A 25,953-nucleotide genomic window follows, 5' to 3' on the forward strand; every position below is an offset into this window, starting at 1 on the left:
TATGAAGCAGTTAATACACTTGTAATCTATTAAAAATGAAGAACAAAAAAGGGGTGTTTGGGGGAATTCACCTCACATATGTGAGGATGTCAGTGAGTGTGTTTGCATTGACCCTTGTTTATAGGCTGGCTAACCTGGTTGTTCATGAGGGGGCTGACCCCTGATTATTAATTGTGAAGAAGCTTGGACAAAAATTAGCAACAAACGAATCTAAGAAAACAAAATGCATGGTAGAAGGAAGATGTTTATTCTCGAGAAAATGGCTAAAAAACAAATTGATACAAAACTAAAGCCTAAAAAATACAGAAAGTTTCGCCACGGTTTCTTTGTCATGACATTTGTGCAGCTTTAACTAGCATACATAACATCCAGCATCTCAAAAAGATGTTACCAAACAAAACTTTCACACTTACAGCTGTAGGGCTAGCTAGTTTTGAGAGAGCAGCCATGTTCAGTGATGTGTGTGCCTTGCTAGTGTCATGCACGGCTTCATTGCCCTCTTGTGTAACATTAGCATTCGAAGCGCTTACACCATCTCCAATCCGGTAGGCAGCAGACTGAGGTTTAGTGGCTGAAAATTGCTCACTGTTGCCTTTAGTGAGATTCTCTGTTTGATTTCCAGTATGATTTAAGGTAGATAAATTAGTCAAGGGAGCTGAAGCAAAAGCAGGAGGAGCAGGTGGCTGAGATACTACAGCTTCATTTCCAAGAAGATTTTTACTTAGCCCATTCTGCAAATAGAAGAAGAATGTGACTACAAACAGAAACCAGCTAAAAATCAACTGAAAGCGGCTTATTTGCAATAAGAGTAACCTGCAAAATAATCTCCTTCAGATTCATTGATAATGCAACATTGTGGTCCTTGACATATTTTGGAGGCCACACCTGCTTGTGTGAACTATATAAGCAATAGACCCGCCATAAATCCATCAGAAGCAGAGTATAAAATGGGGGTTACTCACTGGTGTTGAGCACACTGGACAAGTATATCCAGCTGGTGCTGTATGAGGAGGGAAACTCCCCAAATGCTTCGAGAAACAAGAAAGGTGAAAGACATCTGCTTTGACAACCAAACCATGTCTCAAATATACGATAATAAGATAAGAACAAGGCACGACCAGCTGTTAACATAATTGAAGAGGAACACATACGAAGGCATCCAAGTCGACTGACTGCAATTTCTCCATGCTGAAGTACTTCAGAGCATAAACTGCACTTAGGGGGCCAATCATAGTCACCATCTATTACCCATTCCGAATATGTCCTCACCTGCTCACACAAAAGGTTCACCAAAAAAAAAAAAACAGACATTAAATGTCTCATAAATCCAACCTCTTCACAAAAATGAACCTTAATAGCAGACATGCTCAATATGAGCAAAAGAATTCCTGACTTGTGTTAAGGCTTCCCAGTGCAAACACTCACAGCACAAACACACTCAGCAGCCCTACTGAAGCTCTGTTTTTCTTCTGGAGAAGTCGACTAGATTTTAGAACCGAACAGCACCCAATTTTCCTCGGCCCCTTAAAAGTTAAAAGGGTGGCGTCAGCATTCTCCAACCAACCCAAGCAAGTTTGAATATTACTACTGCAAATTTCAAGGAACATCAGGCTTTTCCAGGACACCTTATGCTCCATTCATCGACCATTGACGAAATCCCCCCATCGTTTTCGCTTCTTTGCTTGTGTGCATTCAATGGCAGCAAAGTTGCACACTCTTGACAACATTTCCCTTAACAAAAGTTGAAACCCATGTCACCCTACTATGCATTACAACAATGAGCTTCTTTATAGACTTGACTTCCTGCAACACATAACCGTGAACGATGTGCTCAAAAGCAAACCAGAGACCAGAGGCTGCAGAGTCATTGAAATCCATCTACAATGCCTAAATGAACAGCACAAATTGAGAAGTGCAATTAAATACCTTGCTGATTGATTTGTTTGGGACTCACATGAAGAAAAAAACAGCAACAAAATAACAAATCTCACAAACTTTGACATTCGATGTCTGTTTAGATTGATTACCACACAGATTTGGTGATCGCTTGAGCATATGCATTCTCCACAAACAGGAATTTTGTGTACAAAACAGTAGAGATTTGTAGCCTGCATGAGAAAGTCACAGCACTTTTAACGATTATATCAGAAACATCCAAAAGAAAGGACATGAGTATATATTATGTGCAGATTCTATAAATATGCAAAGAGGGCACTTAGCCAGAATATTTTCAAAATTCCATTAAAATAGAAGGTTAAAAGCTGAGTACAATAAAACCCTTGTGAAAATGATGTAGCTTATGTGAGAATAACTTAAAACCCTTGTGAAAATGATGTAGCTTATGTGAGTGCGCGTGCGTGGAAGCGTGAGAGAGAGAGAGAGAGAGAGAGAGAGAGAGAGAGAGACCACAAACGCAAGATATGGTGAAGAGGGGGTGATAATCCCCATGACTACCATGAGCAGAAGACCCAATACACAATGACCAGATGATGTAAGTGGGTACCCCCCCTAGCCCCATAAATAGGTGCCCAAGGGGAGGTAGGGCAATGCCTAGAAAAAATCCCCCACGACCCAACAAGAAATAAATGAAATATGAAAACATATGAGGGCACCCGGACAAAGTGGGCGGCGGGCCCCAAACTCGGGCAGCCAGACAAGGTACAACCTAGACTATGGGTGTCACGTGCACACCTAACCCTATGTGTACGTGGACAAGTTACTTCATGACAGGGGTTCAGTTCAGTTAGCTTAGGAAGTGATCTGGCACTTTTGTGAGTCTGTTCACAGACCCTGCATGTCCAGACACTCAGAGTAGATGTATATCCTCTGGTTGCACACAGCATGACCATCAAATGTCCATCAGAACCCATCAGGAGCATTTTTACAGTGTATCTATTTTCCCTATTTTAGCCAATTTTTACTTATTATATTTTTAAGTGACTTTTGTTGGGAAACTGGGTAGGGCAATTTTGATAAGCAAGTACATAAAGAAACCTAGCGCTAGCACTTTTGGGCAGAAGAGGCAACAGGAACACTTGTTCAACAGGCACCTTCTCAACAAGACACCCAGCAGATGAACCCTAGCATTTGCATGGCAGAACCAGCTCTGGCGTTTTTGCATTGCAAATCAGCCCCGGTGACAACAGGACCAGCAGACCCCTAGCGTTTTTGCATCTGGACAGCATTCAGCCCTAGCGTTTTTTGGATCATCAAATAACTAGCATTTTGCAGATTCTCCGCGACAGAACCACAAGTTCGACCAAGCGTTTTCAGTTTTCAGCATTAAGACACCGCAGTAGAAGTCCCAAACCTCGCAGATCTCACCTTCCCGCAGCAGATCCTCGCCGCACGGTCAGATCCAGCGTAGTTTGCAGTTTCAACCCGAAAAATGCAATTTCAGCATCTGCGTTTCCAACGCGTCGTCATCGCATCATCGCCATCGACATCGTCACCGACATAGAGCCAGAATTCAGCAGAAGATTTGCAGATGTCAGCCATTAGCGTTTTCAGATTTCAGCCCGTCTAGTCGTCGACAAGTCCAAAGCGTTGTAGAGATTGTGCAATCAATAGTAGGGGCGCTCTCGCCATAGAGGGTGGGGCCTTCGGAGGAGGGTTTGACAACTTTTCTAGTGTCGTATTCTTCTCTCTCTATCTCTCAATCTCAGCACCTTCATTCACAGTGTCATCCACTTTGTTTTTTATCATTTGCACTCTCTCACTAAAGGAACGGAAGGCTCTCCCTTCCGTAAGTAAAAGGAACCCTTGAGCATAGTTCGGAGCACTCATCTTGAGCAAAGTTCAATTTTCACTTCCGCTGCACCTTACATTGGTATCAGAGCTTTGGCAGTGTTCTGTATCACTCAAGGAAAGAACCACAAGAGCCACAGAATTTTTTTTGCTTGTTGCGGTCGCACGTAACCGAAGTCCTCTTGGGCGTGTCGATTCCTAATCGTGTTTTTGAAGAGTGACAGAAAACCCAAGAAAGAAGGGCTTGTTCAACCTCCCCTTGTGCCTCTTTTCACTCACTAAGAGCGGACCGTGCACTTAGCGGCCGGCCAATCGACGTGAGGTGGGAAAAAGCAACCTTGGTGTGACCGCAAGGCCGCCAAGGGGTGTGCCCGTGCAAAAGAGAAGAGCTCAGGTAAGAGAAGATCCTTCTCTAACACAGATTGCAAGCTAAAGAAGAACCTCAAGACCCTCAAGAACCTCAAGACTCGAGACCCTCAAGAACCCAAGACCACAAGAACCCAAGTTCCTCGTGAACTTAAGAACCCAAGCCTTCAAGTGTATGGTCATCGCCCGAAGCGGAATGGATACTTCGCATGGAGGTGATGACCATGGAGGTGGCGAAGAAGAGTTTTCCCCACCAGGAGGTGTAACAAACTGCTGCCGTGTCAAAGCCTAAAGAACGGAGCCAACTTACAGATGTAGCCGAGGGGCCTAAACTGTCACAAAGTGATGACGTGGCTGCCCGAGAGCAAAAACCCTAACCCTAATTTCTGTCAAAAACCCTAACTCCTGAAACCCTAATTCTGGAAACCCTAACCCTAAAACCTGCAAACCCTAATCCTGAAAACCCTAACCCTAAAACCTGCAAACCCTAATTATGCTGCCAAAAACCCTAAAAATTGCAAAAACCCTAACCCTAACTCAAAGGAGCGGGGAGATTTCTACGTTTTGTGTTGGCTGATGATGTGGCAGGCTGTACGGATTTCCGTGATTTACGCTGGCAGCTTTTGGCTTTGCTTTTGGACCAGAAGCTTTTGAGTTTTAAAGGCTTTTTACTGTAATTGCTTTTCACACCAAGGGCCTTTAAATATGAGGCTAGGGCTCATTCTCGGGCATGCTTCCTGGAGAATGTGTAGAGTCTGGAGTACCGGCTTGTACTGGGTTGATGCAATATAAAGAAATACCGAAAGGGGCGCCAAGGTTTTGGGACCAATACTCTCTGGGGTGGAATTCCGCCACTCCGTGTCGCGTGTCGTCTCTCTCTCTATTTCAGTTCAGTTGTTATTGAAGTGCTAAAAATCTAATCAATCTGTTCTTTTCTATTGGCACGTGGTGCCCGTCTTGTGACAGTGGTATCAGAGCATCAGGCGTGTGCTTTTCTGAAAGCATACCGGTCCTACAAAAGAGCAGACAGAGCTATTGATGGAATTTTATTGGAGAGATTTTCGCCCTCCAATCCGGACTTATTAGCCACTCCCACCCTTACTTCATCGCGCATCGAGCGCGCTCCCGTCTTCACCGCTCATGTCTTACAGGGCATAAGCCATTAAGATCACTTGCAAAAGAAGGATCCCAGATTTGTTTCGAGTCACTGTTTTTCTCAGATGCAATGCCATGCAGATGTTGATGTCTATAGCTACCAAGCCGCAAACTTCCAAGGACTTGGCAAGCTTTCAAGAAAATTTTTGCCCGAAGTTATATGGTTTCTGACATCTTCCTTCGGAGTGCAACTTCTGGCAGAATGGGTATCTTGAAATGCTTGCCATGGAAACCCTAGCAGATCATAACTTGAAATTTCTCGACATCTCTCAATAGATGTCTCTTCACAAGCATATGACCTTGGAGATTCGGTGCGATAGCTATCTTGGGACTACCATCGCCGCCAAAGAAACATTGCCTGTCCAAGAGCTGATGGACCATGCTGTGCTTGGCTACGGCCTTACGGAATGAACCTAATCCTAATTTTTGGTGCAGGTTCCAGGATGGAAAGTCCGTCGACTTTTCGAGCTCAACTGCTGTCGAGATTGCTTTTTTAAGTTTGAAATCTGTTTGAGAACTTGTTTGGTGATCTTGTTTGGAATTTGTTTGAAATGGATGGTATCTGTTTTGAACCTGTCTTGGTGCCGATTTGAATTGTTTGACTCTGGCTTTAATACTGGTTTCAATGAATGGTGATTTTACTCCCAGGTGAAGTAGTGAAAAGAATGCTTGTTCATACTCATGGCCCGGACCCTTGTGGTTATTTGTGGGGGGGGGGAGTATTGAATGATTGAAAAGTGTTGTTTTTACTCATGGCCCGGACCCTTGTGGTTATTTACGAGGGGAGTATTGTTGTTGTTACTCATGGCCCGGACCCTTGTGGTTATTTGCGGGGGGAGTATTGAATGATTGAAAAGTGTTGTTTTTACTCATGGCCCGGACCCTTGTGGTTATTTACGGGGGGAGTATTGTTGTTGTTACTCATGGCTCGGACTTGGATGGTTATGCGGGAGGAGTATTAAGAAGTTTGAGCAGTGGTTACTCTCATCACCTCCAAACGACGAAGGCTACGGTCTGGGGGGCGTTTGGTTGTAAAAGGCCTCTATATCTCATGGCCCGGACCTTTTTAGGTTATTTGCGGGAGGAGTGATGAGGGAGTCGTTGAACAGCTCATGGCCTGGACCTGGATGGTTATTTGCGAGGAGAGTGTTCATCGGCGGCTTTATGTTTCTATGTCTTGTAACATGCATATGTGAGCATTTGTGTTGCATTGTGATGGGCCAATTACTAAATATTCCTAATTGGATGAGATTGCCTGGGTATGTAATTTTTTAGTGCATCAAGACACCCGTGGAAGATCAGTTCGGTCTGGGTGTGATGGCTAATTTTACTACGCCGGAATATCAAGAGTTCCGATCTGGACGAAAGGAGAAGCTAACTCCTTGATCAAAAGAGCAGAAAGGAGAAGCTAACTCCTTGATCAAAACAACCGAAAGGAGAAGCTAACTCCTTGATCAAAAGAGCAGGAAGGAGAAGCTAACTCCTTAATAAAAAGAGCAAACTGATTATCCCTTGGAATGACCCTCGGAAATTTTTGAGCTAACTTGAGTTGTTTTGCAGATATGTTGTAATCGCGGACGATTACTCTCTTTCAAGAAGGGGAGATGTAACAAACGGCTGACGTGTCAAAGCCTAAAGAATGGAGCCAACTTACAAGTGTGGCCCAGGGGCCTAAACTGTCACAAAGTGATGACATGGCTGCCCAAGAGCAAAAACCTTACCCCTAATTTCTATCAGAAACCCTGACTGCTGAAACCCTAATTCTGGAAACCCTAACCCTAAAACTTGCAAACCCTCATTGTGAAAACCCTAACCCTAATTCTAAAAACCCTAACCCTAAACCTGCAAACCCTAATTCTGTTGCCAGAAACCCTAAAACTGCAAAAACCCTAACCCTAACCCAAAAGAGCAGGGAGATTTTTGCGTTTTGCGTTGGCTGATGACGTGGCAGGCTGTACGGATTTCCGTGATTTACGCTGGCAGCTTTTTGGCTTTGCTTTTGGACCACAAGCTTTTGAGTTTTAAAGGCTTTTTATTGTAACTGCTTTTCAAGCCAAGGGCCTTTAAATATGAGGCTAGGGCTCATTCTCTGGCATGCTTCCTCGAGAATGTGCAGAGTCAGGAGTACCGGCTTGTACTGGGTTGATGCAATATAAAGAAATACCGAAAGGGGCGCCGAGTTTTTGGGGCCAATACTCTCTGGGATGGAATTCCGCCACTCCGTGTTGCGTGTCGTCTCTCTCTCTATTTCAGTTCAGTTGTTATTGAAGTGCTAAAAATCTATTCAGTCTGTTCTTTTCTATTGGCACATGGTGCCCGTCTTGAGACAGGAGGTTTTCCGACCCTCCCCCTTCCCCATCTACGCCAAGGATTGCACTAACTCCTATGGAGGCTTTTGACAAGATGATGATAGACAAGAAGTCAGAACACCAAGCAAGAAAAGCAGAAAGAAAGGCAGAACACAAAGAAAGAATGGCAGCCATAGAGCATGAGCGCGAGCAAGCACGCTTGGCGGCCGAAGAAATACGAGCAGAAATGGATCGTGAGCATCAAGAAAGAAAAGCAGAATGGGCTCGCGAGCGCGAAGAAAGCCGGTTAGCCTTTGAGCGTGAGCGCGAGCGCGAGCGCTTGGCGGCCAAACAAAGAGCCTAACACATGCAAGAGTTGTTCCGACTCTTTTCTAATGGGCAGGCGCAGATTGGACAGAATCAGGAAAAGGAGGCTCTCTCAGTCTCTTCTTTTCCAAAGCACGACATACATGATTTGCATGATAATGATAAGCATGATGATTTGCATGATCAAGATGTGATTATTCACGAGCATGATGATTTGCAAAATAATGATATGATTGTTCACAAGGGTGATGATTTGTTGATACTTTGTCTAGTGAAGCTAACCTCATTGCAAATGCGATCAATTACGAAGAACAATCTTGGCTCTCGAGTCGAGGTCCAAAGAACCCCCACAGAAAGTATTATGTGTTTGAATGATTAGTCAGCACGCATTGTTCGCGTGTTTCATTCGTGATGCTTTCCTGTATTTTAGTCACCGTCCTTAGGTGATCCCTTTTCACAGGCATGCCATATTGCACGTTGAACACGATTCACTCATGAATGAGCACGGATGTATGCGGATGATTCATGAAAAGATGAAATGTTTGCACCCAAGGAATTCACATTCCATGTCTCTTCCTTGGCATGACAAAGATTCAGAAAGAGCACAAGAAGGATTGAGCAATAAGCATCGGCATTTCCATTCTGATTTGCCACAGTTGATAGATTTAGATCAAAAAGTTAAGATTCGACCCCATTGTTTGCGTGTGTTTGATGAACAGTTTGGCACTCCGTCTCTTTGTTCATCTGCATTGCATGCATAGTTTTTTCGAAAGAATGGCTTTTTTCTAGTCACTTTACATGGAATGGGTGTGTTCATGTTTTTGTATTGGAGGTGGTTTTAGGAATTTTCAGCCTCGGAGATTCTTGAAGAAGGTAGACGCATGACTATGGACTTGAAGAAGGTAGACGCATCACTATGGACAAAGTTGAAGCATTGAAGGAGCCACAGATGACTTTGTGTCACTTTCGGCGTGGCCCAAAGAAGCAAGCATTGTAGACCTTTATGAAGTTCAAGTATCGCACGACCAACGCTTTAGAGTCCTTCCCAAGATTCCAAAAGTTGTTGGCGGTTTCTCTCGACGCCATACAGTTCGGTACCAGTACCTCACTTTGAAAAGGAGGGGATGTCACGTGCGCATCTAACCCTATGTGTACATGGACAAGCTACTTCATGACAGGGGTTCAGTTCAGTTAGCTTAGGAAGCGATCTAGCACTTTTGTGAGTTTGTTCACAGACCATGCATGTCCAGACAATTAGAGTAGATGCATATCCTCTGGTTGCACACAGCATGATCATCATATTTCCATCAAAACCCATCAAGAGCAGTTTTACAGTGCATAGACCTATTTTCCCTATTTTAGCCAATTTTCACTTATTATTTTTTTCAAGTGACTTTTGTTGGGAAACTAGATAAAGAAATTTTGATAAGCAAGTACATAAAGAAACCTAGCGCTAGCACTTTTGGGCAGAAGAGGCAACAGGAACACTTGTTCAACAAGCACCTTCTCAGCAAGAGCAAAATACTACAAGCACTAAAGATCTAAACAGTAAATTAGAGTGTTACTAAGTCAAACAATAAGTCACCTTTTAAGCACCCCACTTCTATTGAATTATTTTGAACATTTCAAAGGAACAAACATTGAAAATAAACTTACTATGATGCAAAAATGAACGAACTTTTTTCATGATTCTTTTGAATGAGTATCCTTTCTCAAAAAATAAAAAAATAGGATGGCATGACTGAACAACCAAAGCAAATTCACTAGAACAAAGACGAGAAAATATAAACAATTAAGAAAAAATGACACCATATTTAGCTAAAAGAGAGATGTTCAAAGAAATGTGAAACATGCAGATAATATTTAGATTGACATATTTTGGTTTAAGGAGTTTATCATAGATATCTACTTACAAACCGAAGGGAATCTAAAATATCTTAAGGTCTAAAAGGCACAACAATCACTCTTTATGGTACAATTAAGTTCACAAAGCTCCTTTGGATAAATTCTTCCACCTATAAAACTCGAAATTAAGTACATAAACACTTGAAAAGAAGGAGCATCAAGAATAAAAAGGTCATCTAGAAAGTGTCTTACATTGCATAACTTGTGCAAAAATATTGGGCAGGAATTAGCAAGGACAAGACGCTCCATAAAATCAAACTCATATGTAAAAAGATAGAAATTAGCAAGAAAAAGAGAATAATTGGTACCCAGGTCCTATAGGGATACCAATTGTTTGCTTGAAAAGAGAGTCACCGCCGACGGCTATATTTAAATTATCCAAAAGAAAATCCAACTAAGATATGATGTCAATGTCATTGGTGAATCTTTTCTCCCTTTGTCTATGTCTACATTCTTACTTTTTAACTAAGAAAATTCAAAGTTCAAGGTTGATTTTCTACTAGCAAAGCCGTATACCTATCCTTCTCAAACTTGTATGCAAAATTTTCTGAGAGAACAGACGTTTTCAGTTTTCAGCATCCACACACCGCCCCAAACCTCGTAGATCTCACCTTCCCACAGTAGATCCTCGTCGCACGGTCAGATCCAGCATAGTTTGCAATTTCAGCCCGAAAAACGCAGATTTCAGCATCTGTGTTTCCAGCGCGTCGTCGTAGCATCGTCGCCATCAACATCGTCACCGACATAGAGTCAGAATTCAGCAGATAAAAGATTTGCAGATTTCAGCCATTAGCGTTTTCAGATTTCAGCCCCCGTCTCGTCGTCGTCCTCACTGTCGTCTACATCGTCAGCGAGTCCAAAGCATTGTAGAGATTGTGCAATCAATAGTAGACCTCTCTTGCCATAGAGAGTGGGGCCTTCGGAGGAGGATTTGACAACTTTTCTAGTGTCGTATTCTTCTCTCTCTATCTCTCAGTCTCAGCACAGTGTCATCCACTTTGTTTGTGATCATTTGCACTCTCTCACTAAAGGAACGAAGGCTCTCCCTTCCGTAAGTAAAAGGAACCCTTGAGCACAGTTCGGAGCACTCATCTTGAGCAAAGTTCATGTAAGGTGCAGCGGAATGAATGTTGTACTTTCTCAAGATGAGTGATCCATATTTGCTCAAGGTTCCTTTTAGTTCTTATGGAAGGGAGAGCCTTCCGTTCTTAATGGAGAGTGCTATGATCACGAACAAAGTGAGTGGACACTATGCGTGCTAGTGTATGAGACTGAGAGAGAGAGAGAGAAGAGAGATACGACACCAGAGACGTTGTAAAACCCTCCTCCGAAGGCCCCACTCTCGTCGGCGAGAGTGGTCTACTTATGATTGCACAATCTGGTACAAATGGTATGCATGGGACTAATGCAAGTCTAGGCTATGTTGACGATGACGACAGTGATGACAAAGTCGACCTAAGGGCTGAAATCTGCAATCTTCTAACTGCTGTCCCAAAAACGCTATGGGCTAAAATCTACGACCGAGTCAAAAACGCTGATTCGGGGGCTCTTTTCTGTGGGTCTTTGACGCTGAAAATCTGCAGGTTTAGGGCTGAAAACTGAGGTTCTTCATGGCTGAAATGAGGTCTTTACTTGGCTGACTCTGCTACACTTTAGGTGAATATTGCCGGTCTTAATCTGCTGCTGAAATCCAAAAACGCCAATGGAGTTGATGACTAAAAACGCTAGCAGTGGTTGATCCTTGCAAAAACGCTAGATGCTGGGTACTGTTGGCGATGCAGATCTGATGCAAAAATGCCCGGCTGGGAATGCTGTGCAAAAACGCTAGGTAAGGGAATCTGCTGCTTGGAGAGGAAAGTCCACCAAGGTTCTTGTGAGAAGTTGCTTGCTGAGCTTGGCTCCTGTTGCCTCTTCTTCATTTTAGTGCTAACTTTGGTTTGCTTATATATTTTCTTACCCAAATTGCCCTACCTACTTTTGTTGGAAAAGTCACTTAAATTAATAAGTGAAAAATGTCAAAAATAGGGAAAATAGGCTAAAATCACTAGAAAATTTCCCTGATGGATTCTGATGGGAATACTGATGATCATGTTGTGTGCAACAAGAGGATATGCATCTATACTAAGTGACTGGGCATGCACGATCTACGAATAGACTCACAAAAGTGCCACATCACTTCTAATCTAGACTAACTGGACTGACTGAACCTTGATCATGCTCTAGCTTGTCCACGGACACATAGGGTTGGATGTGTCACGTGACATCCCCTCTTTTTCAAAATGAGGTACTGGTACCGAACTGTATGGCATCGAGGGAGATTGCCAACAGCATCCAGAATCCGGGAAGGGACTCTTCGCCGGCCCACTCTGATGTGTGGGTCGAGCGGTACTTGAACTTCATAAAGGTCTGCAACGCTTGCTTCTTTGGGCCGCGCCGAAAGCGACACAAAGTCTTATGTGGCTCCTTCGATGCTTCAACTTCGTCTAGAGTCATGCTTCTTTCTTCTTCAAGAATCTCCACGGTTGGAAATTCCTGAAACCACTTCCAACACAAAACCATGAACATACCTATTCCATGTAAAGTGAGTGGAAAAAATCTTATCGTCCTAATCGACTGTGCATGCAATGTGGATGTACAAAGAGACGGACTGCTAAACCGTTCACCACACACACGCAAACAATGAGATCGAATCTCTCTTATGATCGAAAGCAATCGACTGTACAACGGAAATGCCCATGCTTGGTGCTCACACTTTCATGTGCTCGTTCTACGAATGTGTCATGCCAAGGAAGAGACATAGAATGTGACTTCCTTACTGTCACGTGACACATCCCATCCCTATGTGTCCGTGGACAAGCTACACCACAGCAGGGTTCAGTCAGTCCGTCAGTCTAGATTTAGCAGTGATCTGGCACTTTTGTGAGTCTATTCGTAGACCGTGCATGCCCAATCACTTAGCATAGATGCATATCCTCCGGTTGCACACAGCATGATCATCGGAATTCCCATCAGAATCCATTAGCATCAGTTAGGGGAATTTTCCAGTGCATTTAGCCTATTTTCCTATTTTTTGGTATTTTCACTTACTATTTTTAAGTGACTTTCCAACAAAAGTAGGTAGGGCAATTTTGCTAAGTTAATATATAAGCAAACCCAAGTTAGCACTTTCTGGCAGAAGAGGCAGCAGGAGCTTCCCGCTCAACAGGCAACTTCTCAGCAGTACCCCCTCAGCATCAGATCCATCGCCATCACCACCCCTCCCTTGGCGTTTTTACAGATCATCCATCGCTTGAAGTCCTTCCCCTTTCTGGCGATAATTCCCTTGCAGAATCAGCCCCAATACCTACCGTTTTGGGATTTCAGCCCTCAGCAAAAACGCAAGCCTCACCTCAGCCCCTTAGCGTTTTTGACCATCAGCAACAGCAGCAGATCTCAGCGTTTTTCAGCAGCGTTTTCAGCAGGAGATATCAGCGTTTTTGCAGCATTATTGCAGCGTTTTCAGTAGATGCTTAAAGCCATAAAACCACAGCCTGAAGGTGCCTAACATCAGCGTTTTCATCTTCAGCAGGATCCCCGGCATAGCCCCCATTTTCAGCCCTTAAAGACGGCCATAAACAGAGAATTCCAGCCCCGAAACAGTCCAAGAAATTCAGCATAAAGTAGATCCCAGATTTCAGCCCAAGTTGCCGTCGTCATCGGCATAGTCCCATTGCATCAGTCCATTGCATTCGCATTGTACACCTTTGTGCAATCAAAGTAGACCACTCTCGCCGACGAGAGTGGGGCCTTCGGAGGAGGGTTTTACAACCTCTCGGGTGTCGTATCTCTTCTCTCTCCTTCACTCAGTCTCATTCACTTGCACGCACAATATCCACTCACTTTGTTCGTGATCATAACACTCTCCATAAGACGGAAAGCTCTCTCTTTCCCTAAGAACTAAAAGGAACCTTGAGCAATAAAGATCACTAATCTTGAGAAAATACAACATTCATTCCACTGCACCTAACACTTACATACATACTTTTCAGCTTTTCATGAGAAATCCGCATACATTCGTGCTCATCCATGAGAGAAACGTGCTCAACATACAATATGTCATGCCTAGGAAAAGGGATCACATAAAGATGCTGACTAAAATACAGGAAACGATCACGAATGAAACACTCGAACAATGCGTACGTACTAATCATGCGAACACATAATACTTCTTGTGAGGGTTCTTTGGACCTAAGCTCAAGAGCCAAGGTCGGTTCTTCCTGAAGGGGTTCTTTCTGAGGGGGTTCTTTGGACCTCGACTCGAAAGCCAAGATCGGTTCTTTGTGATTGATCGAATCTACAACAAGGTTAGCTTCGCTAGAAAAAGCATCCACTAACACATCATCCTTGTGAACAATCACATCACCTTCATGCAACTCATCATGCTTGTGAGAAATCACATCTTGATCATGCAAATCATCATACTTGTGAGAAATCACATCTTGATCATGCAAATCATCATGCTTGTCATTGTCATCCAAATCATCATGCTCATCATTGTCAATCAAATCATCATCATGCTCACAATCATGCAAATCTTGTGTGTCATGCTTTGGAGAAAAAGAGACTGAGAGAGTCTCCTTTTCCTGATTCTCTTGCATCTATGCCTGAATTTGAGAAAAGAGTCGCAAGAACTCTTTCATGTGTTGGTCGCTCTTTTCTTTGAGGGTTTTGTTCTCGCGATCAAATTCTGCTTGTCTTGCTTTGTTCTCTCGATCAAATTTGGTTTCACTTTCATTTTCTTCCAAGTGGTACTGACGCTCTATGGCTTCCATTCTTGCATCGTATTCACGATCTATGGCTGCCCATCTTTCTTCGTAGTCACGATCTATGGCTGCCCTTCTTTCTTCGTAGTCGAACTTCCTGTCCATGAACAACTGCGGCAACTCCTTCATAGGAGTTAGTGCAATTGTCGTAGATGGGGAAGGGGGAGGGTCGGAAAAACCTCTTGGTAGGGAAAATTCTTCTTCGCCTCTCTCATGCTCATCACCTCCAAGCGAAGTATCCATTCCGCTTCAAGTGATGACCATTCTGAAGTCGTAGGTTCTTGTGGGTTCTTGTGGTCTTGGGTTCTTAAGTTCACGAGGAACTTGGGTTCTTGGGGGTCTTGGGTTCTTAAGTTCACGAGGAACTTGGGTTCTTGCGGGTCTTGGTTCTTGAGGTTCTTGAGGGTCTTGAGGTTTTCTTTCACTTGCAAACCGTGTTTGAGAAGGATCTTCTCTTCACCCGAGTTCTATTCCTTTCCGCGGGCGCACCCCTTGGCGGCCTTGCGCTCACACCAAGGTTGCTTTTTCCCACCTCACGTCGATTGGCCGGCCGCTAAGTGCACGGTCCGCTCTCAATGAGTGAAAAGAGACACAAGGGGAGGCTAGACAAGCCCTTCTTTCCTGGGATTCCTATGACTCTTCAAAAACACGATTAGGAATCGACACGCCCAAGCGAACTTGGGTTCGTACGACCGCAACAAGCAAAAAAAAAAAATCTTGTGATTCTTGTGGTTCTTTCCTTGAGTGATACAGAACACTGCCAAAGCTCTTATACCAATGTAAGGTGCAACGGAATGAATGTTGTACTTTCTCAAGATGAGTGATCCATATTTGCTCAAGGTTCCTTTTAGTTCTTATGGAAGGGAGAGCCTTCCGTTCTTAATGGAGAGTGCTATGATCACGAACAAAGTGAGTGGACACTATGCGTGCAAGTGTATGAGACTGAGAGATAGAGAGAAGAGAGATATGACACCTGAGGCGTTGTAAAACCCTCCTCCAAAGGCCCCACTCTCGTCGGCGAGAGTGGTCTACTTATGATTGCACAATTTGGTACAAACGGTATGCATGGGACTGATGCAAGTCTAGGCTATGTTGACGATGACGACGGTGATGACGAAGTCGACCTAAGGGCTGAAATCTGCAATCTTCTAACTGCTGTCCCAAAAACGCTATGGGCTGAAATCTGAGACTGAGTCAAAAACACTGATTCGGGGGCTCTTCTCTGCGGGTCTTTGACGCTGAAAATCTGCAGGTTTAGGGCTGAAAACTGAGGTTCTTCATGGCTGAAAAACTGAGGTCTTTACCGAGCCGACTTTGCTACACTTTAGGTAAATATTGCCGGTCTTAATCTGCTGCTGAAATCCAAAAACGCCAATGGAGCTGATGACCAAAAACGCTAGCAGTGGTTGATCCTTGCAAAAACGCTAGATGCTGGGTACTGTTGGCGATGCAGATCTGAGGCAAAAATGCCAGGCTGGGGATGCTATGCAAAAACGCTAGGTGAGGGAATCTGCTGCTTGGAGGGGAAAGTCCACCAAAGTTCTTGTGAGAAGTTACCCGCTGAGCTTGGCTCCTGTTGCCTCTTCTGCATTTTAGTGCTAACTTTGGTTTGCTTATATATTTTCTTACCCAAATTGCCCTACCTACTTTTGTTGGAAAAGTCACTTAAATTAATAAGTGAAAAATGTCAAAAATAGGAAAAATAGGCTAAAATCACTGGAAAATTCCCTGATGCAATCTGATGGATTCCGATGGGAATACTGATGATCATGCTGTGTGCAACTAGAGGATATGCATCTATACTAAGTGACTGGGCATGCACGGTCTACAAATACTGTCACAAACGGGAGCGCATAACAATATAAAATATACTTGGATAAATAGAATTTATCACTTAATACTGAAGCCAAAGGATATATATAGAGAGAAATAAATAGAGAGAGAGAGAGAGAGTGAGAAGATCGACACAGTACTGGGGACTAGAAGATGGGCTGGTCCCCCCCCCTTACAGAGAATTCTTTATTAGGGAGAATCTTTTTACAAGCACAAGAACCGGAGAAAACCCCTCCGTTCTAAATCTCTGACTCGATGGTCGTTCCTTCCCATAAGGGAAATCCGAGAGACAAGCTCTCAATCCTTTTTCCGTCTGTACTCGGAGTCGAGACTCCGCAGACATTTCCGAATTTGAACAGAATTCCCAAGAGTAGGCCGAAGCCTTCTCGCTTCTCCTTCGCGATGAAGTACCTGCAAACACACACGCAAACACGCGACAACAATTCGTATGGCAAATCCACAATAGATACCTGTCGCTCTTTCGCAGGAAAAGCGACTTCCGTGCTTCGTAGTCTCGCGATCGCTTGCATTATCTGGCGGCAGAGTCTTCTCTTGGTGGCGTTGGTAACCTCCTTTTCAGTGAGGGCATGTGGTGCTTTTATAGCTCCTTGACCACGGCACGAATAGCTGCTCCCGTAGAGATCGCGGCCGTTTTTTTTTTTTTTTTTCAAAAGAAAAAAATTTCCGTTTTTTTTTCTTTTTCTTTTTCTGTTCTACCCGAAATAGGGAGAGAGAATTCGCTGGCTAGTTTTGTTGCTTTATTTTCTAAGTGGCTACCCACTTATTAAGTGGACGGTCGGCATATTTTAAAATTGGTCTGAACCTGCCCAAAAACTCAATAAAACCTTATAAGTTTAAAACAATGCTTTTCACAACACTTCCCAGGCGTCCCTGGATGCAACCACATGCAAAATGCAATGCAGACATAGATTCCTCGCGGGAAAGCGTTTGCTCTTCCCGGAAAACTCGTTAAAATTTTTCGCTTTTTAAGAGCTTCTCATAACCCATCTTTATTCTTGTGCTTGCGTCTTTACGCGTATTCCTCTTTTCCAGTTCGGATTTCCTCTCGACTATGGATATCCCCTTTCCGATGCACTCGTCACCCACCTTGTGACGCATCAGGAATACCCATCACCTAGTCCTTTCCTACCGAACTTACGGTACAATCTCTTTCGCGATGCTCTATGTCACCCATCCTATGACGCATCCGAGATGTCCGTTCCCGGATGGTCGGATACTTCTTTCCGATGCTCCCTATCACCCATCCGATGTGACGCATCAGAAGTACCCGTTCTTGGTGGCCTTACAGATATTCCCGTTCTCGGTGCTCTCGTCATTACTTTGAATGACGCACTAGGAATACTCTGTACTCGGATGTCTCCAGTGGGAAAAACCCTCTCACTTAAAATTCCAATAATTCATTTAGAATTATTTTTCCTTGGTGTTCCAAGCGAGAAAACCCTCTCACTAGAATTATTTTCTGTCAGATAAAGCCAATTTAGCAACAAATAGACTCACAAAAGTGCCACATCACTTCTAATCTAGACTCTGTACAGATTTCCACGTTTTGCGTTGGCTGATGACGTGGCAGGCTGTACGGATTTCCGTGATTTACGCTGGCAGCTTTTTGGCTTTGCTTTTGAACCAGATGCTTTTAAGTCTGAAGGCATTTTACTATAACTGCTTTTGGGGCCTAGGGCCATTAAATATGAGGTTAGGGCTCATTCTCTGGCATGCTTCCGGGAGAAGGTGCAGAGTCTGGAGTACCGGCTTGTACTGTGTTGATGCAATATAAAGAAATACCAAAAGGGGCGCCAAGGTTTGGGGCCAATACTCTCTGGGGTGGAATTCCGCCACTCCGTGCCGCGTGTCGTCTCTCTCTATTTCAGTTCAGTAGTTATTGAAGTACTAAAAGTCTGTTCAGTCTGTTCTTTTTCTATTGGCACGTGGTGCCCGTCTTGTGACACAATCAAAACAAAATCCGCGTCAACAACGCCACCAAACCGCAACTCGGTGTGGCTCTTAATGTGAATGAGTTGGGAGTGGCCTATTGTCCAGGTCGGGGGAGAAGTCTGTTGTAAGGTTACAGAGGGTGAGTGTAAGCAACTGTCACAAGACGGGCACCACGTGCCAATAGGAAAGAACAGACTGAACAGACTTTGAGCACTTCAATAACAACTGAACTGAAAGAGAGAGAGAGAGAGACGACACGCGACACGGAGTGGCGGAATTCCACCCCAGAGAGTATTGGCCCCAAACCTTGGCACCCCTTTCGGTATTTCTTTATATTGAATCATCAAAGTACAAGCCGTTACTCCAAACTCTGCACCTTCTCGAGGAAGCATGCCAGAGAATGAGCCCTAGCCTCATATTTAAAGACCCTTGGCCTAAAAAGCAATTACAGTAAAAAGCTTTTAAAACTACAAAGCTTCTGGTCCAAAAGCAAAGCCAAAAGCTGTCAGCATAAATCACGAAAATCCGTACAGCCTGCCACGTCATCAACCAACGCAGAACGCGAAAATCTGCCCTTAGGGTTAGGGGTAGGGTTTTGCAGTTTTAGGGTTTTCGGTAGCAAAATTAGGTTTTAGGGTTAGGGTTTCAACAGTTAGGGTTTTTGGCAAAAATTAGGGTTTGCAAGTTTTAGGGTTAGGGTTTTCAGAATTAGGGTTTCAACAGTTAGGGTTTCTGGCAAAACTTAGGGTTAGGGTTTCTGCTCTCGGGCAACCACGTCATCACTTTGTGACACTTCTTCTGTTACTTGTTCCTCTTAGGGTTTAGGCCCCTCGGCCGTTAGCTCCGTTCTTCAGTAGGTCGACACGTCAACAGTTTGTTACATCTCCCCTTCTTGAAAGAGAGTAATCGTCCTCGATTACAGCATATCTGCAAAACAACTCAAGTTAGCTCAAAAATTTCCGAGGGACAATCAGTTTGCTCTTTTTATTAAGGAGTTAGCTTCTCCTTTCTGCTCTTTTGATCAAGGAGTTAGCTTCTCCTTTCGGCTGTTTTGATCAAGGAGTCAGCTTCTCCTTTCGACTGTTTTGATCAAGGAGTTAGCTTCTCCTTTCGTCTAGATCGGAACTCTTGATATTCCGGCATAGTAAAATTAGCCATCAGACCCAGACCGTACTCATCTTCCACAGGTGTCTTGATGCACTAAAATTACATACCAAGGCAATCTCATTCAATTAGGAATAATCATTGGTTGGCACATCACAATGCAACACAAATGCTTACATATGCATGTTACAAGACATAGAAACATAAAGCCGCCGATGAACACTCCTCCCGTATAACCTAACAAGGTCCGGGCCGAGAGATATTCAACGACTCCCTCATCACTCCTCCCGCATAACCTAAAAAGATCCGGGCCGGGAGATATAGAAGCCTTTTACAACCAAACGCCCCCCAGACCGCAGCTTGCGTCGTTTGGAGGTGCTGAGAGTAACCACTGCTCATACTTCTTAATACTCCTCCCGCATAACCATCCAGGTCCGGGCCGGGAGTCACAACAACAATTATTTTACAAGCATACAACCAAACGCTCCCAAGGCATCGGCCTGCGTCGTTCGGAGGTTTTCAAACATACAACGAAACACTCCCCAGGCATCGGCCTGCGTCGTTCTGAGGTTCAAACAATACCAAAACAGTATTTCTCACTTCTCCACGCAGGAGTAAAACCACCAATCATTGAAACCAGTATCAAACCAGAGTCAAACAATTCAAATCGGCACCAAAACAGGTTCAAAACAGATACCATCCATTTCAAACAAATTTCAAACACGATCACCAAACAAGTTCTCAAACAGATTTCAAACTTAAAAAGCAATCTCGACATCAGTCGAGCTCGAAAAGTCGAATGACTTTCCATCCTTAAACCTGCACCAAAATTAGGGTTAGGTTTATTCCATAAGGTCGTAGCCAAGCACAGCATGGTCCATCAGCTCTTGGACAGACAGTGTTTCTTTGGTGGCGATGGTAGTCCCAAGATAGCATCGCACTGGACCTCCAAGGTTCTCAACTCGAGAAGAGACATCTACTGAGAGATGTAGAGAAATTTCAAGATATAATCTGCTAGGGTTTCCATGGCAAGCATTTTAGGATACCCCACTCTGCTAGAAGTTGCACTCCGAAGGAAGATGTCACAAACCATATAGCTTCGGGCAAAAATTTTCTTGAAAGCTTGCCAAGTACTTTGAGTATGCTGCTTGGTAGCTGTAGACATCAACATCTGCATGGCACTGCTCCTAAGAGAAAAAACAATGACTTGAAACAAATCTTGGATCCTTCTCTTGCAAGTGATCTTAACTGGCTTCTGCCCTGTAAGACATGAGCGATGAAGACGGGAGCGCGCCCGATGCGCGATGAAGTAAGGGTGGGAGTGGCTAATAAGTCCGAGTTGGAGGACGAAATAACTTCCAAAAGTCTGCTCTTTTGTTGGACCGGTATGCTTTCAGAAAAGCACACGCCTAATGCTCTGATACCACTGTCACAAGACGGGCACCACGTGCCAATAGGAATGAACAGACTGAACAGACTTTTAGCACTTCAATAACAACTAAACTGAAAGAGAGACGAGACGACACGCGACACGGAGTGGCGGAATTCCACCCCAGAGAGTATTGGCCCCAAACCTTGGCGTCCCTTTCGGTATTTCTTTGTATTGCATCATCAAAGTACAAGCCGGTACTCCAGACTCTGCACCTTCTCCAGGAAGCATGCCAAAGAATGAGCCCTAGCCTCATATTTAAAGGCCCTTGGCCTAAAAAGCAATTACAGTAAAAAGCTTTTAAAACTCAAAAGCTTCTGGTCCAAAAGCAAAGCCAAAAGCTGTCAGCGTAAATCATGGAAATCCGTACAGCCTGCCACCTCATCAACCAGCGCAAAACACAGAAATCTGCCCTTAGGGTTAGGGTTAGGGTTAGGGTTTCTGGCAGCAAAATTAGGGTTTGCAGGTTTTAGGGTTAGAGTTTCTAGAATTAGGGTTTCAGCAGTTAGGGTTTCTGGCAAAAATTAGGGTTTGCAAGTTTTAGGGTTAGGGTTTCCAAAATTAGGGTTTCAACAGTTAGGGTTTCTGGTAGAAATTAGGTTAGGGTTTCTGCTCTCGGGCAACCACGTCATCACTTTGTGACACTTCTTCTGTTACTTGTTCTTCTTAGGGTTTAGGCCCCTCGGCCGGTAGCTCCGTTCTTCAGTAGGTCGACACGTCAGTAGTTTGTTACAGCAACTCTCAAGGTAGCAATCCAAATGATCAGGAGTGTAGAAGAGAAACGGCAATACCATCCAAGCCAAGCTCCGTGTGACTCCCAGACGTAGTCGCGAGATGCCTGATCTCCCACACCTCGCCGGTTAACCCTCCAAGAGAGTCCAAATCACTGAAGTCCCACTCCAGTTTGTAGATCCAAGCAATGAACCTGTCCAAGAAGAGATCCAAGATCCTCTCCCTAAGTCCATGTAGATGCTCCTCTGGAAGCAAGTGATCTGACGTGTCAAGCTCGAGTGATAAGTGTATATCCGGTGTCCACCCAAGGTGGTGTCTTCTCTGAGAATGTCGGAATTCCATATGCGAGTAAGGTAGAGAGTACAGGCTGGAATTACATCTAAAAACAAGAGGAATCAAATTAGATTTGGCGAGAACGAGAGGCTTGCAGATGCTCGGAAGGCAAGGTTCAAAAGGCGGCAATGTAGGGTTGCAGTGGAGGGAATTTCAGATGAGGGCAAGGCGTCTCACAAAGGTATCTCGTAAGATTCTGCTTAAATAAGATAATAGAGCTGCCAGTATATCTAAAAACAAGAGGAATCAAATTAGATTCGGCGAGAAGGCGAAGCCTGCAGATGCTCGGAAGGCAAGGTTCAGAAGGCGGCAATGCAAGGTTGCAGTGGAGGGAATTTCAGATGAGGGCAAGGAGTCTCACAAAGGTATCTTAATAAGATAATAGAGCTGCCAGTATAAACCTTAAATTAAAATGACATTTTTGGCCCTGCCCAAAGGGAAAAAGCTTTAGAGTTGTTTCTTTTTTTGGCTAAAAAAAGGGGGAAAATTGCTACTTTTTTCTCTATAAATTAATCCATTGGTTGATACATAAAGTAGTCCTTGCTATGATTCTAAATTCCTTGGGAGAACCATGATGTCATAACATAAAGTAGTCCTTGCTATGATAATAAATTCCTTGGGAGAACCATGATGTCATAATCACAAAAGGTATTGCCGTGAGCATGGCCATACCCCGTGTGAACTCCTTTGATGAGTGCTAGGTGTGTCCGTAGCAATCCACAAGTCACCACCCCTCTAGAGTGCGCAACCGCCAAATGATGGCTAGAATGAATGGATCTCATGAGGATCGTACGCCCGTAGATGATCAAGCCGACCTCAAAGATACCGTGTACTGCAGCAGTCACTGAGAGACCGCATGGACCACCACCGGATGGTGTCCTGGCACGAGGTAACTTCATCCTCTCTAAAAAACGCAAACCATGTGGCTGCTGTCCACCCAAAAATGCAACTGCGAGGTAATGAAAACGCTGCTGTCCAGCGATTTTCAGCGTGCTCGTACGCTCCTGGCAGGTCTGGAGCAATGCAGAGGGTATAAGGAGGGCGGGGAATCACTGTCACGACTCGAGGTGGGCTGAAAACAGAGAAAAAACAGCAGGTGTATGGCAGAAATCTATAGCAGACGAAGAGGAACAGGACCGGCAAGGCACCGGCTGCCGAGCCGGGTCGAGTAGGCAAGATCCAGGGTTGAAAAGCTGAGCGCTGCCCTCCTGCTGCAAAACCGCTGCAGCTGTCCAAAAACGCCAGATCTAGCGATGAAATCTCGAGTTTTTCATCACAGAGGACCCCCCTCCACCTGCGTTTTTGCAGATCAGGCCAGTCTTTTTGCTTCTGGCTGGCAGCGCTACAATTCTGGGGATTTCCGTCGCCGGAACATCCCTCCCTCTACTTGCGTTTTTGGCATGCTTGGCTTTTTGCAAAAACGCTGGCATATTTTCAGAAAATGCTGATTGTGCTGGTCCCTTGGGAGGAAACCTTAAATGGGTGATGCGCCAAGGCCATGGAGAGCCTAAAGCTGCTGATGCAAAGTGATGCGTAAGCTCTGATACCATGGGAGAGCGCGTTGTCGTGCCGCTTTGCAGGCACGGAGTGCAAGACGAGGATATGCTTGCATTTTCATGGTTCTGCCAAACTGATGATTTAGACCAGATTCTGCTATGACATTAGAAGATGATTGAAATGTATGCTAACTGTGGTTTTGAGGTCATCAATTGAGGTTACTACCTGCAGGACGAGATGCAGCGATGTCAAAATGAGGTTTAATAAACCAATTTGGTAGTGCTCAACATGATCTCCATGTTTGTCTTTACGGCTCGCCAATCGGATTCCGAACGAGGAAGTTATGGGCAGTTTGGTATTTTTCAAGGGTTGGATCTGCTGTATTTAGACCGGGTTGAGATACGTGCTTGAGAGATCTATTTCAACTTGACACGGTTCATGATGATAGCATCTGGCACGGGCTAGAGTATGTGCTTGCCACAACTCAAATTGGGCAATGATTGCTCAACTTATGGCTGGTTCAAATTTTTTATGTAGTCTTAGATTGCCATGAGTAGTGAAAATTAATGCTAAAGCAGTTAAGGTTATGTAGTTGATATTTGGACAGGACAATTTGCTCTTGGGATTGCCTCAACTAACAGAATGCCGTATATGATGCTTTTACGAAAGCAGATCAGGTTTGAATGGGGTATCTCTTTGCAATGTCGTTATTTCGAATGCATGGAGTGAGGGTATGGTCGAGAAAATTTCAGGGAAAGATGCCATGCCTAGCAGTGCTTGGTCAACCTTGTATGTTGGCAGAGCTATTGGCATGTTAGGCAATGCCTTGGCCCAGACGAAAGCACAAAAAGTTCTTGATGAGCTTTGTCCGAAATGTCGTCTCCTAGAGCGCATTGATTGCAGGATATGGGTGAGAGAATTCATGATGAGATTGCTCGACACAGGCTGCTGGAGAAAGATGTTGTGCTTGGCAATGCTTTGGTCGATATGTATGCCAAATGTGGTGTCCTTTGAGGGGAACTGGCCGCCCAAAGAGCCATGAAATGGCCGCCCAATTTTTAAAAAAGGGAGGGACTTTGTAAATGGGTGGGGAAAAGGGGGGGGGGGGAAGAAAGGGCGCAAGGCAGCGAACGACACATAGGGGAGGTGGATTGAAGCTCGGAAGGAGCGTTGTACTGCTCAGATGACGACACCGAAGAAATGAAAAGTTCAGAAAAGCATGGCGCTCCTGTTTGGTGCCACTTCCACGCAGTTTGAAGCAGGCGAAAATCCAATTGCCACGTCATCGAGGTGATTCCCATGCCGACCACTGGCGACATCACTAGTAGTAGGGGAGGCGAGATATTTTTTTGGGGGGGATATAATTGGAAAGTGCAATCGGCATGCAAGATAGAGGAGAGAACTCTCTCAGCGATATCAAAAGGGGATTAGAGCTCTCTCTTTTATGCCATAAGCCTTGAGATCTCTTGAGAGGGGAGAGGGCGGGGGGTGGGGGGGGGAGATCTTCCAAGTTCCATAGCCCACTCTTATCCCAAGCTCTCTCTCAGCCCTCATACCAATCCTCGGTAGCTCTCCCTCGTGCTTCATCACTTCAAATCTCTCTCTCTCTCTCTCTCTCTCTCTCTCTCTCTCTCTCTCTCTCTCTCTCTCTCCATCAGAAAGAGGCCTTGATAGCCATGTCTCCGAAGCTCACTCTCGAAGCTTAAAAGTTACAAATGCTCTGCCATCTTCATCTCACCACCATAGCCGAAATCCTAAGCTCTTTTCTCTCATAGTCATCACCTGTAAAAGCTCTATTAAACTCTTATACGAAGGTAAAATCTCCATAGCAATTATATCTACTAAGTTTTTGGCTTGTCTCAGAGGCACACCCTCAAGCTTCCATATCTCCCTCATGTTCGGCCTCTTGAGGGATCCGGAGGAGAGAGAGAGGAAAAAGTAGACAGGAGAGGGTAATATAAATAATCTAAGGCGGATTAAAGTAATCATTAAAGGGCATCCGTGGAGCATTATGGAGGATATGAAGGGCATCAAGAGCATCAAAGGGGATTAGCGAGCAAGTTGTTGGGTTAAAGGCCTAAATAACCCCTTTTTGTACATTTTTATACTTTGTCCAGGTTCAATATGAGCCTGGACACATTTTTTAAAGGTCACTTATAATAAAAGTGGGAAAACCCAAAACTCAAGTGAGTTTTCCCAAAAACGTGAGCCCTCTCTCTCTCCCTCATCGTTCTGCTAGCGCTTCCTCTCCTGCTGGCTTTCGCCACCCCTCTCTGCACACACACTGCACTTCCTCACATGCTCTTTCACTTGCACACACCGCCGCGCGCTCAACAACTGGTATCAGAGCCAGATTAGGGTTTCAGAAGCTTTGCGCAGGTGGCTGGACAGCAAACAAAAGGCTTCTCTCACGTCAAATTTCCGCTTTCATCGCGAAGCCCCTTGCTTCCGGTGTCACCTAGGGTGATTAGGGTTCCCAAAA

The 25,953-nt window shown here is 44.5% G+C and overlaps 1 protein-coding gene across 2 annotated transcripts in view; it reads right to left on the reverse strand.

Annotated features, from left to right (window-relative positions):
- LOC147446416 (RING/U-box superfamily protein) overlaps window positions 1-25,953 on the reverse strand; it is a 46,479-nt gene that overhangs the window by 12,349 nt on the left and 8,177 nt on the right. For both annotated transcript variants that reach the window (XM_086525644.1, XM_086525645.1), the window contains exons 2-6: window positions 2,028-2,108; window positions 1,152-1,269; window positions 963-1,057; window positions 814-885; window positions 414-731 (exon numbers count right to left, since the gene is read on the reverse strand). In XM_086525644.1, the coding sequence (XP_086381770.1) occupies window positions 414-731; window positions 814-885; window positions 963-1,057; window positions 1,152-1,269; window positions 2,028-2,108 (684 nt within the window). The remainder of the gene's footprint in view (window positions 1-413; window positions 732-813; window positions 886-962; window positions 1,058-1,151; window positions 1,270-2,027; window positions 2,109-25,953) is intronic.

The sequence above is a fragment of the Adiantum capillus-veneris genome, chromosome 12 (assembly GCF_014529385.1).
Source record: "Adiantum capillus-veneris isolate H3 chromosome 12, ASM1452938v2, whole genome shotgun sequence".
In the NCBI taxonomy this organism is placed as follows: Eukaryota; Viridiplantae; Streptophyta; class Polypodiopsida; order Polypodiales; family Pteridaceae; genus Adiantum; species Adiantum capillus-veneris.